Source organism: Rhea pennata, chromosome 10 (assembly GCF_028389875.1).
Source record: "Rhea pennata isolate bPtePen1 chromosome 10, bPtePen1.pri, whole genome shotgun sequence".
NCBI lineage: Eukaryota > Metazoa > Chordata > Aves > Rheiformes > Rheidae > Rhea > Rhea pennata.
Window position 1 is genome coordinate 11,232,077 of NC_084672.1, and position 17,714 is coordinate 11,249,790.

General features: G+C 41.8%; 2 protein-coding genes across 4 annotated transcripts in view; one reads left to right on the plus strand and one right to left on the minus strand.

Annotated features, from left to right (window-relative positions):
• Positions 1 to 17,714, plus strand: part of HDGFL3 (HDGF like 3) — a 39,502-nt gene that overhangs the window by 16,010 nt on the left and 5,778 nt on the right. For all 3 annotated transcript variants that reach the window (XR_009959417.1, XM_062583595.1, XM_062583596.1), the window contains exons 2-5: positions 7,541 to 7,617; positions 10,885 to 11,023; positions 12,336 to 12,494; positions 14,092 to 14,238. Coding sequence is in view for 2 of the 3 variants with exons in the window: in XM_062583595.1 (XP_062439579.1) it covers positions 7,541 to 7,617; positions 10,885 to 11,023; positions 12,336 to 12,494; positions 14,092 to 14,238 (522 nt within the window). In the remaining variant the exon portion in view is untranslated. The remainder of the gene's footprint in view (positions 1 to 7,540; positions 7,618 to 10,884; positions 11,024 to 12,335; positions 12,495 to 14,091; positions 14,239 to 17,714) is intronic.
• TM6SF1 (transmembrane 6 superfamily member 1) overlaps positions 13,205 to 17,714 on the minus strand; it is a 32,314-nt gene continuing 27,804 nt past the window's right edge. The window contains exon 11 of the mRNA XM_062583594.1: positions 13,205 to 13,369. Within this exon, the coding sequence (XP_062439578.1) occupies positions 13,367 to 13,369 (3 nt within the window). The 3' untranslated portion in view covers positions 13,205 to 13,366. The remainder of the gene's footprint in view (positions 13,370 to 17,714) is intronic.

The following is a 17,714-nucleotide window of genomic DNA, read 5'->3' on the forward strand; positions in this document are numbered from 1 at the left end:
GATGTTTGTACAGACCCAAACATTCCTTGTTTGTTAATGTCTTGACTGTTTAATTTCATTTTACTTGCTGTATGTCTTCCAAACACATTTGTAATAAGATGATAAACTAGGATAATCAAATTTTGTCATCAGAAACTGTCCAGATTTGGTGTTAGTGAGCTCACTTGGTTTGCTCAGGTGGATCTGCCTTGTTAACAGTATTTTGATATCTAAGGAATTATTCCAGCAAAAGACAATCAAGCTTTACTATGCTTACACTTGAAAGAAAAAATAAACACAAAATGCCTCAGAGCTGGAAATATCTGTTGAACAATCTCTCCCCATCCATCCACATATAAAAAGTAGTTTTGTGAGCTGTGAAACCTAAGAGGTTTATTTTTCTCTGGCTTGCCTTTCTGTGCCTTCTCTGCTGTCTGATGTTGTGGTTGAGCTGATACTGCAAGCTTTCTCTCAACATACAGGCTAATTGTCAGCCTTGTAGCAGACAGCCTATTATCACAAAGCACATGGAAACGTAACATCTCTTTCACTTTCCTCCTTTTGTCTGATTTAACAAAATTGCCTGATGTGTGCCTGAATTATTACAGGGGAGAGCCTGACTGTGGCACGGAAGCACTTCATTTGAGAAAATGGAGCAGTTCTGCGGCAGTGTCAGTTTGGTATGTGGCCATCTGGAGAATTACAGTTTGGTAACCTGAAATCCTCCTCTGACAAAGCTGCAAGTATTTTGTTATTAATAATTCCTAGCTTTTCATCAGTGGACCTTAAGTGCTTTATGGGGAGAACAGTACCATTGTCCCCATTTGTAAAAAAGAAAGTGAAGGAGATACAGAGATGTGGCCAAGGTCATACACAGAGGCCGAGGCAGAGCTGGCACTGGGCTCTGAATCTCCTGAGTCTCCTCTGCTGCTCCTTCTTCTCTCCACCAGCCACTAAAGCTGGTAGGGGACTTTAAGCATGTGAATTGATCTGTTATCTACAAAGCCATGCATATAGATACTAGTCATGCAGAACTAGGCTTCGGCCTCCTTTTCCTGTTGAAGATTAAAGCAGCTCTGCAGAAAGTGTATTTCAAGTTTTTGTTTTACAAATGTGCTGCTAATTAGGGGTGTAAAGGGACTGAACTCAGCTGCAAGACTGCTAATCTTTCCTGGTGAGGCATTGCCTGCCAGCATTGTGGGGACCCGACTAACCCTTCATTGTCTTCTTTCTAGCTCCTTGAGGAAAAAGAGGGATTGATGTCTTTATATTGTCATTTCTGGCTGTCTGCGGGGTACCCTTCAGCTATTTTCAGCAGTGCTCAAAAGTATGCTCTGCTGTTTTTAATCTAGTTTTGCTTTTTGTTTTTGCTGGTAGCCTTCTCTCATGCTCAGAGACTTTTTTTAATTTTTACTTTTGTAGCTGTGCAATTCTACCTTATTAATCTGAATTCTGCTTCCAGTGTCATCCTTCACAGGGTTATCTGTTTTAATAGGTGAAAAAGTGCATATGCCAGCATTCCATGCTAGCAGTTCTAATGTACATTAGGAAAAGAGTAGTGCTCTTGTTCAAATATCATATAACCCTGATAAATGGGAGACAAATTCGGCAGTCTCCAGTCAGCTTTAGTGGGAATGTTGTTCAGTTTAAGTATCACAGAATTTGAGTCACTGTTTTTGTGTTTGTTGGGGATTGATCTTTATTTTATTTTTTGGTTTTTGGGGTTTTTTTTTTTTACATTTTAGGATCCTCTGGGAAAAATATTTTACATTCTGTAGAACAGTTTTTTAAATAATAGGTGAGAAAAGATACTGTCATACTGCTGACTCCCTGTAACGTTAGCTATTAAAAACATCTAAATTCACTTGAATAAAAATGCTGGTTTATGTAAAAAACAGTAATATCCTATTTATTAGTGACTTTTGAAGAGTATTGCTTTTATCCATCTAGAGTTTGATTTATAAGCTAACTACAAAAGATCAAGCTGCTTGCCTGCACTGGGCAATAATGAGCAACTTTAACCACTTCCCAGAAAAAATACTATAGGCCTTTGCTTGACTGCTGTGCAGTGACTCCAGGGATTTCAGTGGGAGATACTGATCTTTACAATGTTTCTGTGTGCTTTTGCCAATCAAAGGCATTTACAGTATGTCAAAACAATCAGTGATTACTGCTCTGCAGTTTTAATTCCCGCTTTTTGCAAAATAAAACGACTTGTTCTTGTGGTTTCTGTGCCTGCATATGTATTTCTGCATACTGAAGTAAAGCTCTCTTGCCTGCTCATGTGGCCCTGATAGGCATTTTGGCATAATGTGTTTTTTTGCAGTGTAAAATTCTGTTGGAACATAATGGAACAGGTTCTGGTTTGGTCAGAAAGCCATCTTGAAAACCTAGGATTCCAGTTTCTGAACAGCAATATATGTGTAGCACCAAGATTTCCATACACGATGGTGTCTGCCGTCCCTCCCAGTGGAAGGAGATGTGCCCGGGGTGCCGGTCTGCTGTGATGGGCAGAACTGTCCCTTGCTTGGCTGCTGCAATAATTTAAGCCTCCATGGAAAATTTCTTTACATAGACAAGCCGAGAGACAAAACTTGCAGTTGCTCTCTCTGTGTGTGCTTCCCATTTTGCAGGGAATGCCGAGCTCTCTGCAGAGCAGAGCAGCGGCGAGGGGCACGCCGCTTCCCGCAGCGCCGCAGCAGCCCTCGCAGGGGGCCCCGCCGCCGCCTCGCAGGCGGCACCGCGGTGGTGGGCACCGCGGTGGTGGGCGCCGCGGCGAGCCGTGGCTCTGCTGCGGGGCGGTGGGCCTGCAGCCCCCGCGCGGCCCGCCGGCAGTGCCTCTCGCCTGGCTCCGGAGCCTCGGGGAGCTCCTGTGGGAGCAAGGTGTTGTGGTGAATGAATGCTGCCAAATGCGGGCTGTGGGAACTGGTTAAAAATACTACCTGAGAAGTCAGCAGTTACTCAGTTCCACTGAGAGCAAAATATTCTGGCTGCGTATACATCCTCGCCTGTAAACTACAATGTAAGGAGGAAGATTTTTTGCTCACGCATCGGTAGTCCCTAGCAACACCACTTGATAAAGCCCTGCTCTGGTCTGTGAGGTCCAGGCTGAATTTTCTGTTCAGTGTTCTTGACCCTAGAAGCCCAGCATTTGTTTACCAAAAAAGAAAAAAGCACAGTCGCATCTTTAAAGCTGTAAAGCTCGGCTGCTTGGTTGGCAAACAAATGCTGGGAAGTGCAGCTCTGCTGAGGTTGTGCAAAAAGAAGGTGATTGTTATTCATTAAGCAGATGACAGTAATGGGAGTAAAGGGGATAAAACTGGAAATCTGAAACCACCTGCTTTAATTTTAGCCATAATTGAAGCGACTGCCCATGATGTTGCCGATGCACATACCAGATTTGCACACCATGCCCTGCTCTCACTGATTTCTGTGGCAGCAAGCTCCAGTCCACTGTCTGCTCTGGTTCAGGAGGGGATGAATCTCCTGTTTGATTGCAGGTTATAATGGCCATTTTAGAATCTGTTTGTTTCCTTCCAGGAGCAAAATGCAATAGCAGGCTGGCTCTCTGATGCTTTAGTCATTAGTGAGGTTTCTGTGACTACAACACTGTGTCCTAGTATGGGTGCACTTATCTCTTTTGTTCCTGGTTTGAAGCACTGATGCTTTTCTCGCTCTTTTATTTATTTATTTTTTATTTTTTTCTCTCTCTGTCTCTCTCTCTCTCGCTCGCTCATTCTTTCTCACTTTGATCTTGCTGAAATGGGGAAAAAAATCAGATTCAAACCTTCAGCATATTTAACCAAAACATCTTGTAGGATGGGAATAAGCTGCGGTGGAGGGTAGCAGCAGGGGGCTGCAGTATGGTTGCTGTAGTGCTTGCTTTCCCTTGCTGCAAAACAGCAGTAGTCATCAAGGAGTGCTGGGGTTGGTCTGCAGCTAAACAAGCTGCAAGGGCCTTAGCATTCGGCGGGCTGAGGGGTTTTTGCTGTGAATGGATGGGCTGTGCAAAGCTCTTCTCGTGCGCTCTAACGCAGGGATTCTGGTGAAACAGATTAAAAGGGGAGAGAACTTTGCAAACAGCAGAGAGGGCCTTTAGTGAAGACTAAACTCCCTGGAATTTTTGCCAGTGAGTTAAATGGAAATAGGGTATCACTGTCACTTCTTATTTGACTTTGTACAGTACTGGATGCATAAGCCTGAGAGGGGGGAGCTCAGCAAAATCAGCGAAGGCGGGGAGAGTCTTGACCTCAGCTGCACAATGAAATTTTAGAGTGGGAGCATTAATAGCCTATCCTTGAGCTGTTTAGTGCCGGTTTATACTACATGTGTTTGTATGTTTATGCCAGCTTTCAAGAACTATGAAAAGCTCTTTTCTGGTTTCCTGTGATGATACATAGTCGGTGGGGATACTCAGATGAGTAAAGACATATGCCACAAAATGGGGAGCAGGTGAGCTGCCTGACAGATGCATGAGCTGTGCTTTACCCTGTGGGGTGCTGCCCCTTAGCTAACGGTGTAAGGTGCTGGGAATACGCTGTGAGGCTTCGCTGCGCTTGGGTGGTGCTGAGCAGGAGATCCTTGCTGCTTGGAGCATAAGACACTGTGTGATGTAAGATCCCCATTTCCCTTCTGGTCAGCATTCCCCACTAAGCGTGTCTCCATTCCTCCGCGTTACTGATCATTTACAGCTGTTAGCTTTATTTCATGAGAAATTCTTAAAGGGCTGCAGCAGCAACTGGACTGCATTGCTCTGTAGTGCAGCCCAGGAGTCCCACTCGAGTCCTAGCAGGCATTGCTCGTCTCACATGCTGGAATCTGCATTTTGCTGTGGCCTAGTGTCTTTCTGGACACCTTCCACATCATAATAAAGAGGAGGAAGCCTCTCTCATCCAGACGGTTGAGGTGTATTGCATACGTACTTGGTGAACTGCTGGCATAGTCGTTGTTGGTTCAAAGCTTAGATGCTTGCAGCTTTAAGCAAGCGTAAAATGTGTTGCGGAATGCAACATATCATCTCCCTGACTTGCAATCAATTTATAAAGTGGATTGCAGGGTATTTTCCCCTACACAGCCTTTTTCTCACTGTTTCAGTCTAATATCTGTATTAAAATAATGAATTATTGAGAAAATAACTAGATTATGGGCACTTACTTAAAAAAAGAATAGTGAATGTTGGAAAATAATGAGTCCTGGAGCAGCGTCTTTGGCAAGCTCTCCTCTATATATTCTTGGTGGTGAAGAATACCTCCAGAACAGCCTGTCATGTTGTTTCTGTGTCTATTTACACACAACTGAACTAAAACTGAATGCTAGTTTCCATCTTCAGCCAATATATATTCTTTTTTATGTGCATTTAAATAATACATTCTCCTTTTATTTATCAATTAATTAGCTTTAGTAAATAATTTCAGTTGCATAAATTGCTACACTCACAAAGTGTGTGATACCTCTGACCATTACGAATTTCCCACACAGCACCTGGGCTGTGCAGCGAGTGCATGCAGGCGTATGGTCCAGTGTCCCAGGGACTCTTCATCCACACGCCACGCTAGCGGGGTGGCAGACTCTGTGCTCCTGGGTCTTGCTGCAGAAAGGAGCCAGCACGTGGTTGCATCTCCTAGTCTAGGCATAACTTCAGAGAATACTCCACTTAGGCCTAAAAGAGTCACATCCATTTCTTTTGCAGAAGGGCACCCTGTGAAGCTACAGCTCCAAGCGTGGCTCTAGTTTCAGTGTCACCAGCTGGTGGCCTTTCAACAGGACCAAAAGGACTTGAATTCTTATCAGAGCTCGTGCTCCTTCAAGAACTGTGTAGTCAGCAGATGCTTTACAGAGAAAGTGAACATCATTTGAAAACAATCTGGTGTTTATTAGTCAAAAATAATTCAGTGTTTGGGGTCCTTAGGCAGTAAAGGAAAAGGTGAACACCTGTGGGCCTGGCCTCCTGAGAGAAACCGTGCAGGGTTCCCTTTCCGTTCTGCAGTGACGAGCAGATTCCTTGCAGCACTGGTATGTCAGCACTTTGTTTTCAGTTACAGTGTCATTTGGCAGGATTCAGTATGCTTATGCTGAGACTGGGTTGCCTAAGACCCAGACAGCAAGCCATTCACCTGCTCTCTCATGTTGCCCCATAGGTATCTTGATTCGTTAAGCTGTCTCTGCTTAGCCTGCGAGCTCCCTGGGCATTTAATTTTAGGTGCCTACGTAGGCTCAGAAGTGCCATTTCTGGGAAGACAGGCACTTAGATCTTATTTAAAGCTGTGCTATGTTTCTGGTTTTTGTGAGGTAGGCACCTGGACTCTGTTTATTCCCCTGGAGAAGATTAAATAATTAGATACAGACAAGACTAATAGTCATGAGCCTGACCTTGTGCTTCATCATCAATACTGTCACTCGGGAACTGGGAGACTGGATTCTAGGTCCTGTGCCTCCTGAGGGGTTTGTCCCAATCCCTTCTGTAGCTCAGGAGAGCGCTCAAACCATCCGTCTCCTGAGTTGCTGTGCAGCCTTGTCTTGAGAGATATGATGCCAAGAGAGAATAGGAAGGAAGGGATGGCGTGCAAAGAGGAATGATGACCAGAGGGCAGTAGTTAGGATATTCCAGGGGATGGAGAGTCACAGACCTTGCTCCTTTCAGTACATTACGCATTTACACTAGATACCACCATCACCACCAAGAAGCACCAACATGGGATTGGCTGGTTTTCCCTCTGCAGATTCTCAGAGGTGCCATCTGTTCCCCATTTATTGTATAAGTTATTTAGGTGGCCATGTGAGACAGACAGGATTGCCCTCTGGGCTTGGATGCCTTTGATGAAGCAGTATCTGAATTTAACACTAAAATTAAACAGACTTGATTTTATTGCCTTCATGTATTATAATGCCCATGAAGTCATTAAAACTTCATGTCTGCTCATTGATTTTTTTTCCTGTTGTCTCACTGAAGTTTCTGTCGTATGCTGACATGCCTGCTTGACTGAATAATCAACAGCTGTTTTCCTTGCCCCATCTCAGAGGAAGTACAAATCCCTTTTGTATATCACAAATGCAAACATTAAAGGAAGTCATATGACTCGTGTTTTTCATAAAGATACTACTGAAGTTGTCTATATGAACACGAGGTTCCTCCCTGGTACAACTGTGGGTATGAGATACATGTGCTTTGGGTTTGGGTACTCTAATAGCAGGGCTACTGGTGTAACCTAGTCTGGCAGTGCAATGTGATGGACACTTGCCATGTGACGTCTGCTGTTGTACCTGCTTGGTGCCAGAGCAGCACTGGTTTGCTCTGGGAGGTTGTCAACAGGTTGCTACAGCCATGCTGTTTGCGTGCTCCGGCCCTTCTCTCTGAGCATAGGTCCATGCTCACTGAGATACATGCAAGTGCCAACACGTGCTGAAATTGAAGGCAGCCATGAACAGCTCAGAACGGGACCTCCCAAGGATGCAGGATGTCTGCACTGGTGTTTTCAGGGCTCACTAATGGTTCTCGGTTCTCCTGGCGGTCTCGAGGGACCCGGCATTTGGTGACAATTCTTTGTCCATTTCTGTCTCACAGATTGATGAACTCCCTGAGGGAGCTGTGAAGCCTCCAGCAAATAAATACCCCATCTTCTTTTTTGGGACCCATGAAACGTAAGTGAATGAATATGATCTTTCCTTTGAAAATATCCTCTTTCACTTCAGCTTAAGTCAGCTCCAGTGGCTTTATTGGAACAGATCCTGACTGAAACCATTGGGAGACTAGAGTTGTAGCCTCTCATTTATATTAACACATGGGAGTGGAACCTGCAAGTAGGTGTGAATACTGCTGCCAGGGTGGTATGCAGTAGTCTGAGCATAAATAATGATCAGTTTCTATGTTTCCTGTAAATATAAGTGTTAGCATAAATTTAGTAAAGAATTATCTGAACTCAGATATTAAGACAAAATACATTTTACTTGGAGCAACACGGTAACAGACACCAGCATGTTGAATTCAGACATCTTCGGGTTCTTGTTGTGTGACAACTGTTTGATAGTTGGTAAAATGAAAGGGAGCAGAGTTGACCACAGAGTCTCACATAGACCTCAAATAGCTTTAAATACACGTATTCTTCTGAGATTTGTGCTGGGAATATGATAGCATGGAGCTCTCAGAAGTGATGGAAGAACTGAACCAGCTGACCCTATAGGGAAAGAAAAGGATTGGAACAGAAAGGGTAAGTTAGGTCTCACAGTAATTGCTAGGAAATACAGAAGTTCAGAATTATAATGTAACTGGTCTCTGGCTTTTCTAAACTGTGCACTGAGCTAGTTTAAAAAACCCATAATTTCCATTTTTTATTAAATATTTACTTTTCAAAATCTTTATTTTCACAATTGTGGGGAACATGCTTTGTAGAAACATGAAAAATGAAACAAAAAAATGAAGTTCTGATGATATTTTAAATTCAGCTTTAGAATTTCAAAGTTTCATTCAAAATTTGTTTGTTTTCAAACGTTAACATTATTCCAGAACATAATACGGCCCAGAGCTCATAAATCATTTTTCATTTCTAAAGGCTTTAAGGGCAGTTTTTTAAAATAAAGATCAGACTAGTCTCTTTTCTAGTTAAAATATTTCCCCCTATTGCTATAGTGAAACAATTTGGTATTTCAGTATGTTGTGATCTACTACTGCTGTCATGAAATAATCTAAAAAGAATAAAGATGATCTTAAGATAAACTTATGGTACTTCAAAATTAGAAACCAAAATATAATTTTATTTTTTCTGAGTGAAAACCTTTTGAGAAATGTTCTGAGAAAAAAATTCTGACCAAGTTTATTCTAAAACAAATGAATCCCAAACTGCTAATCTCTTTTGTTCTGCATTTTATTAGCCTGCGATCTGACTATAACATCTGAAACAAGAAAACATTTTGTAGCTACTACCTTAATAATTTACAAAGCATAACTATTAAAAAAGAACTGTGGTTTGCAGCTCATTAGTTTTATAGCAGAACAGTGAAAACTGTTGTACCCTTCCAGTGACAATGTTTCAAAAAGTATTTTACAATTATAATAAAATTTATAATACAATTTACATAAAAGGCTGCAGAAATATTTCCATATGTTAATGTTCAGCTAAATTAAGGTGGATCATTCTAAGTTTCAAAGTTTTCCTTTGTTATTTGTATTAAAATGCTTGTATGTATTTTTGGTGATAAGGAAATATCTCTCAGTATTAGCAAAAGTGTAGATAAAATAATATTTTCAGATCCTTTGCTCTGGTGGCCTTTTGTATTAAAAAGACATCTGTATTTTTGGAGGTGATGGTTTGGATTTGAAGTAGAAATGCATTTTTGGTCTTGCATTTTATAATTAAAGTATTTCTCAATGGGACAACTGAGTTTGGATTCCATTCTGTCTCAAACGTAGTTAAGAGGAAGAAAGTTCTTTCCCCCAGAGATTTGTCAGCTATGGCCTTTATCCACCCGTTGGCTCTGTACTGGCAAATTTCTTGGCCAATGGGATCGTTTAAGTGAATGAAACTTTACACATTCATAAATGCTAGGAGGAATCAGAGCATAAATTAATCTGAATTTATGTTTACAGCAAGGAAGAAATATGATCTTGTGATTAAAGTATTAGATAAGGTATTAGAGACTCAAGGGAGCTGAGTTTTCCTCTGTACTCTGCTGTCGGTTTGCGTTTGACCTTGGGCAAATCTCTGTGCCTCAGAAGCCCATCTGTAAAAAAGGAGAACTCACCTACCTCACGAAGATGTTATGAGAATAAATGCATTATAAATGGTGGAGCTCCAAGATCCCGTGGTAATAGAGACCACAGAGTTAACACTAATTGCAAAGATCATCAGGAAAGTAGGACGGTGATTATGATGAAGGACGCTGCGCCTTGCTCAGCAACGCTCTTATGTTTGTGACATAGAATCTTCCATGTGGGAATGAACGATTTTTTCATCTTCACTGTTTTTAATGTATATTTTATTTAACCATCCCAGTACCATGATGCAGAGCACGGTAAACATACTGGATATAGATAGCCAATGAATGTGAAATGATGCTTTCTTTGGTTGTATGTATGAAGTTAACTTTTTACAGTAAAATAGGTAGAAAAGTAGGATAAACCATTATTTTTTTTTCTTTTTCCTTGCACTAAGATGCCTGTGTCTGAAATTAGTTGGCTTAGCGCATAGCTGACTTCTGCAGCAGCAGAGTACAAAATCCCTCCTTTGCTGTGCTGTCTAAAAAACAGTTTGGCCACAAGCACCCTGTGTGTCTCATTGTTTCCTTGTATTACTCATCTGCCTATATTCACCCATTGTTTCTTGTCTTATATGAAATTATAATGTTGGGAAATAGAACATTTTCATTGTGTTCGCGCAGGATCTAACATGTGGGGGGCTTATTCCATGAAAGAAGCTCCCAGGCTTACTGGCAATATAGATAACAATAAATGTCACTGCTTTTTCTGTGCAATATTATAAGGGATGAGTTTTGGCTTATGGGTTCTAGGCATTCCTTACATGCTTAAACTTTTCATATGGTATTATTTTTAGGCCTTTCTGGATTTGTAACACATAGGATTGGAAGTTTGGTCCCTTGCTATTGCAGGCAATTACGTCATATAATCCCTTTCATAAACTGTTCAAGTGCCAGTTCCCAGCAGTAGTTAATATAATAAATGAGACTCGTTTTAGTTGTTTCTAGAGAGACTCAGCATGATTTTGTAACATCAAACATTGGGATGGTGAGCCAATCCATAAAATCAGACTCACAGCAGTAACTCAAAGCCAGCATGTAAAAAAATTTTAATGGAATGAGCAGAAGAATAGGGAAAACATTTGCACTGTTAATGTTTTTAATTTGAAGAGAAGGAATTAAAGTCCTTTTTTGAATGCTACCTTTGTTAAAATGCAGTGCGTTCCTGGGGCCCAAAGACCTTTTCCCATATAAAGAATATAAAGATAAGTTTGGGAAGTCGAACAAACGAAAAGGATTTAATGAAGGCCTGTGGGAAATAGAAAACAACCCTGGAGTAAAGTTTACTGGATATCAGGTAAATGAGTTTCCCTTCTGTTCCTCCTTATCTTTCTTATTTTCCTCTTATAAGACTTCTTATCTATGTAAACGTTGGATGAGTGGTGATAGAAGGTCCTAGTTTTGGTGAAGAGTTAGCTAGAAAAGTTTCACAGCTGGTGATTGAAGTATAATTGTGTAATATAAAGAAAAATGTGGTCTTGCACTGTGTGACAAATTGAACTTCAACCATACTGCAGAGCCCTTTGCTTTCTGTGATATTCTAGGGTGGTGAAGTGGAAAATTCCGCAGCAGATTTAGCTGAATTAAAAATGGAAGGTTTTATTTACTCCAGTATAAACATGAATAATTTGTGACTTCTTCTTTCTGTTGTTTATTTTTACATCAAAATCAGAGTATTTTACACAGACCTTAAGGTCACTGCACTTTTGATTTTTACATCGGTAATGTATAACACATAGGACACTACTGCTGAAATTGTGAGGGGTGAGAAGGTGGAGGTTTAAGCTGCTGCTAAGCGATAGTAGCTGCTGTACAACAGCTCTCCCTGTTGGACATCAGGAATAAAAAGCCAGTCAAGCTGGAGAGAAGAAAAGTAGTCAGTGAGCCACATGAAACCAAAGAACTTTTCTCATTAAAAAAATATGGTCCTTTGAACACAGAAATCACCTCCAAAAGATGAAGAACACCTATTACATTATTAGCACAAAACCTTACGAACCAGTGGTATGGACCACCTGCAGACAAGCTGCTGCTCCTCCCTGCTCCTGTTTCATATTTTCAGCCTTGCAGATGTTTTATGTACTCTTGGGAATTTTTTTAAAAAATCTAATGACTAGACTGTGGGAGATAGGTCGAAAGTTCTCTGACAGTCTTCTGGTCAGCATTTGCTTTTTGCTGTCACAGAGATTGTGCCCTTTTGGGGGTTTTGTAGCAGCCATCTTTTTCTCCTGAGTTAGTCTCTCCTGTATGCAGCTAGAGCCTTAGAGTTTCCGTAGTTTTGCCCAAATTAGACTATGCTAGGTTTCTGCACTGGACAATCCTTAGTTCTCCAGCAAGCACACTTTTGTTATCAGATCTTGTGTTTTTGTGCAAATCCTTAAGAACATGCTATCCCAGAATCTGCATCTGATAACTCCTTTCAAGTGATGCCTGCAAAAATTGCCTGTGCAGCCCTTCTTGATAATTGTAAGAATAACCTGAGCTCTTCCTGACTAAAAAGATTAAAGTGTAAGCTCTCTGTTATCAGTATTTTTGTGTTCATTACAGAACAAAAACTAATTAATAGATTATAATGATACTGTTGTTATTGTTGTTGTTTTATTTTAAAGGCAATTCAGCAACAGAGCTCATCAGAAACTGAGGGAGAAGGAGGAAATACAGCAGATGCCAGCAGTGAAGAGGAAGGTGATCGGGTAGAAGAGGATGGAAAAGGCAAAAGAAAGAATGAAAAAGCAGGCTCAAAACGAAAAAAATCCTACACTTCAAAGGTTATCTCTGAACTTTTCCATTGTTACTCATGTGCATTTATAATCAAGACACTGTGCAGCTCACAGCAATCTGTCTTTTCTCCTCTAGCATTTTGATTCCAATACCATAATGATGGCATTCAAACAGGCCCAGGGAAGTGATCTGGCTATGGTAGACAGCAGTTGAAATACTGTGCCGAGTTGTGGTGCCCACACTTTGAGGAGGTAGAAGTATAGGAAACAGTTCAGAGAGTCTGGAAGGAAAATCTTTGCGAAGTTCGCCAGAGGAGCTCATATTTTGGAGGAAAGCATTGAGAGGTTTGATCACTTTATATAGGTATTTCCACTTGAAAAGCAAGAAAAATGCTTTAGGAGCATGCCTTCTGGGAGACATGAGTTCAAGTCTGTTGCCTGTCTGGGAGAACTCTAGCTTTCCTCTCCCATCTCCAGTGTAAGTGCCCCATGCACCATGGTAGAAGATACGGGAGGGTCATGTGTGCTTAATTACTCCTGTTGTAGCTGTATGTAAATACTTCAATACTGTATCTAGAGAGGAAGGGAAGAAGAACTAATTCTGTAAGCAAGGAGTGGGATACTCAATTAGGAGATAAAGTGCCTACCTGCCAGTAAATATTTAAGTAACAGCAAAAATGAGAAAGTTAAGAGTAATGTGCCTCAAACTGCCTCATAACAGCTGGTCAGTATAATTACCTATATGGTGACAACAGTTGGTTCAAATCCGCTGCTCTCTTGTCACTGAGGTGAAAGAGAAAATGTTATAGGCATTTCTTCCAGTTTTGTGTGCCTCCAAGTCTGTCCTTTGCTTCCATTGCATCCCTTTGTTAAATTCGGGAAGGTATGGCAGAGTCACACGCATCCACGTTCATGTTATTCTACTGAAAGTGAAAAATAAATGAAACAGAAACAAATAAACTAATTTGATCTGAGCTTAATTTGAGGGAGAACGGGAGTTCTCATGGTACATCCACTGAAGAATATGTATGAAATAATGTCACCCCCTTTGAATGTTTTATATTAGAAATTCAGGGCTGATCTACCACCTTCTTTCCAGAAGACTCTAGACTAACAAAGGATTAGGAAAATGGTGGCTTAATGCCACAACAGATTCTTTTGTATTGTAGACTTGTGTAACATAAAGGGAAGAGAAAAGATGTATTGGTTACACATGGCTTTAATGTTAATATATTAAAGCTGACAGTACTAAAAAAAGTATGAAAAGCAGCTCTGTTAATGTTGTTCTCATTTTACATCTCTCTGTTTAATCAAAACTTTTGTCAAGCTGGCACCATCTGTTTCATTAACTAACAAAACCTACAGGTGACCCAACACTAATACCTGTCTCCTATTACTGTGTCTGCCTTACAGTTGACTATGTCGCCAACCTGTCTCGAACACAGAATTTCTCCTTTCACTTCACTGATGGCAGTAACTCCAACTACTTCACCTGAAAAATGTTTTTCACCCTACATATCCTCCCCAGCATTTACCTTTAACAAGGAGCCACATGATCAGACAACTGAGCACATACATTACAAAAGTGTTGTTCTGTGTTTGAAACACAGTTTCTACTTTCTAACTTTATTGTTGATCTTTTTAGAAATCCTCCAAGCAGTCACGGAAATCTCCTGGAGATGAAGATGATAAGGACTGCAAAGAGGAAGAAAATAAGAGCAGCTCTGATGCTGGAGACGCAGGCAATGACACAAGAAACACTTCTTCAGATTTGCAGAAAACCAGTGAAGGGGTAATCTACCGTTAATATAATTCACTTCACGTGCAGTTTGTTACCACAGGGCTTTGGACTTAGGGGTGAAAGGCACTGCGTTGCAGTGACCTGCACATACCATGTACAGACCTTTTTACATTCCATTTAAGTGCTCAGAATGATGTGTCTGGAACAGAAACATGGGACTGGTCCCTGTACTGATACAAATTTTGCTCTCGAGACTGAATGAGAACAGATATAATAAGCATTATTTTTGTTCTGATGCTTGCATCGATGTCAGTTGAGAGTAACTCCACTGAAAACCATGAGCTGGAATGATGCAAAATTGATGTGAGAGCAGAATCAGACCATTTGCGTAATGCGTTTTGGCTTGCTAAACAGTGGGAGCCTGCTTATTCTTTCACACTTGTTTTAAATCTGTGCAATCCTACTGACTTGTTTGGAGTTCATGAGGAGTCATGTAAATGTGCATTACAGGAAAGTCAGAATCTGCATAGTGTGGGTTGTAAGGCAGGTCCTGCCTTGGGATGTGCTCTTCCAAGGAGAGGGTATATACAGTCTGCTCCAGAGCAGCTTGATACAGAAAATAACCTGCATCCATGTTCGTGTCAGTCGTGTGTTCATGTCAGTATTATTTCATTGTGACTGCAACAACAAAAAGGTAGGCTGCGAAGCTGTGTCATTGGCAGGGGAATTGGTTAGTCGTCAGCCACCTTTAACAACTGGTACTATTTTTGTGCCTTTGGAGCAGAAGAAGCCTCAGTGCTGCAGTGCTTACAGCTCTTACTCTACTCATGGCTCAGAACCAGTTCTGGCGGGGTTCCCATGCCACAGTCCTGCCGTATGACGGGCAGCTGGGCTGGGCTGTTGCAGGAGCTGCTGAGTGACACAAATCCCCAGGTGTGGGACGAAACCAGCCAGCAAAACGGTTGAAACTGGCTCTCCTCTAACATTGCAGAGAGGCTTTAGCACCCAGTTGTATGCTCAGCCTCAGCCCTTTCTCACAAAACAACTTCTGGGGAGCTGCTGTTGTCTCCCACTTAAAGACTCCTCCCAGAGCTCCCTCTCTCCATGTCTCTGAGATACAGAGTATACATTTTATGCTTCTTAGCCTTGTAAAGATTTCCATGTGTAGCTTCTGGGGTCAGGAAGATAACATAGCCTCACCCTTTTGCATTCACTCTGAACAAGCACCAGGCCTAAGCCACAGGCTAACTCAACAATACAAGGCACCCAGCTGTGCCTTCCCAGCACCTCACCTGCATAATTCAGGGGTCTGGGGCTTATGACTGTTGCAGGTGCATAGTATGTGTGTGGATCATGTTCTGGGCTAGTGAGTGCTGAGACATTTTCATGCCCTCAAATAGGTATCAGTGTGTGAAACCTGACTGTGATGTCCATCTGAAGTTCAGGAGGGCCTGCTTTGCTTCCCTTGTTTGTAGCGGTGAGGAGGATGTGTCTATGAAGTTCCGGCCTGTTCTCCGTTTAAGGACCAAATGTTTACTGAGTTTGAACAGTCACAGATTAAGTGACTGAGAAGTCCCATACTGTGTTGGCTGTATGGTGGTGACATTCATACAGCTCTTCCTCCTGTATATGACATGCTTGTAACTATTGAGAAGTAGATCCAGCATGCTGGAACTTCATGTTGCTCTGCAGCATTTTCAAGATTGCCAGTATTTCAGCCTCTGTGCTAGAATACGGGCGACAATTGCTGTGTCCTTCCTGGCAGTACCAACTCCACAGAAATATTGTAAACATTGCCATACCCACCTGTGGAGCTGGCTCTGCTCTGCTCTGATTTCTTCAGCCTCAGCAGACTTCAAACATGAATGACAAGTCTTTAACTAGATCTTGGAAGCTTTTAATATTACAGAAAAAGCGAAGCTTTAGTAACAGGGACAGAGAGAGATGGTTTTCAGGGCAACTTAAGATCAAAGCACAGACGGGTTTGGAGAAATTTGTATCCTGATACAAATATTTTAACTTGCCCATTTCTCCTGCAAAACCAGCAGTTCACATTTAAATCATCTTCAGCGTTTCTTTCAGTAGTAAAGTTAACTCTTCAGATCAGGAGGGGACCCTCCATGTCTTGGTGTCCTCAAAGCCAAATTAGATGCCTTTTCAGAAGGTAAGCCTTTATCAGAGACAAAACACTTAGGAAAGCGGTAATCTGGTTTTATTGGTGTGTGTTGGTTTGTTTGCTTTGTGTTAAACAGCCAGTCGTACAGGTTCTATTTAGATTTACTTTCTGTGGTAATCGCAGGCTGTTCTGGGGCCATATTTTCTCTGAGGGTCTGCAGAGCATGCTGAGCCCCTGCCAGTCCAATCACTTGGATTTCTAACTTGTAGAAAGGAACACAGGAAAAGGCTGGCACATGCCTGGCAGAGTGGGATTTGGTCTTCACATTCACACATAAGAACTCAGAACCACATCCAGATCTGTTAAAAAAAATATAGATGAAATTACAGTCTCTTTAGAGTCTTTTAACTTGTGAGAAGAGCATTGGACTGGTAATACCTAGTTGGAAGAAAACGGGCTTCCTGCAGCCGTGGGCTGCACAGGAACTGCATACAGTGTTGAAGAGTTAGATTACTCTGTCCTTGTGAGAGGACAGCCGAGCTCAGGAGGTTTCTCTGGCCATAAGATGGCGCCAAGAGCACACAAAAATGAGCACTTGAGTGCACACCCTCTCCCTCTGTCCTCGAAAGGTCAGCAGGAACCGCTTGAGACTGAAACCAGAAAAGTGGTAGTTTCAAAATAGCTTGTAGAAAAGTGCTATGAATGTTAAGAGTCAGTAAGAACAACAGTTCAGAGCCCTGATCTCAGGGGTAGACATGCTTTGTTCCACTGGCCTGCCATGATGATGGCCATTTAAAAGATGTCTAACAGCAGAAGCTATAAAAGGCCACGGAGACCGGAGGGATGGTTAGGCGGCCGGCACGCTCGGCTGACCTTCGCTGCAGCACTGCCCAAGGACTGAGAGTCCTGGAGAGCTGGAACTCCTCTGCTCTGTGCTTCCAAGGTCTCTGACCATGCAACAGTTACCCAAAGGACACAGGCAGCTTTTCTCTTAATAATGATGAGATAATAATTATGTATCCTAATGCCTGGACTACAGGCTGAAGACGCATTTCTCATCTTCAGATAGGAGGGAACTTTGCCACTTAATTGTACTTTCACCCTCAGCATTATGAGGGTTAACTGCTGGCGTCAAATGATTTGATTGCAGGAGCATCTTCACCTTTCTTTAATGAAATTTCTAACCTCCAGGTGGTAGGAGCCAGAAGAAGACTCAAAACTCAGAGCAAATAAAAGTACTTCCAAAGCTATGATGATTGTTTTTAGCCAATTTCTTGTTCAAGCGCTTGACTCATGATTTTCTTTCTCCCTGGGGTTGAAAAAGCTGCTTTCTTTTTGCATCTCCATCCTTTAGTTTCCCTCCCATTTCTGAGGACTACAGACAGTCTCAGCAGGTGAGACAGTTTTCTCT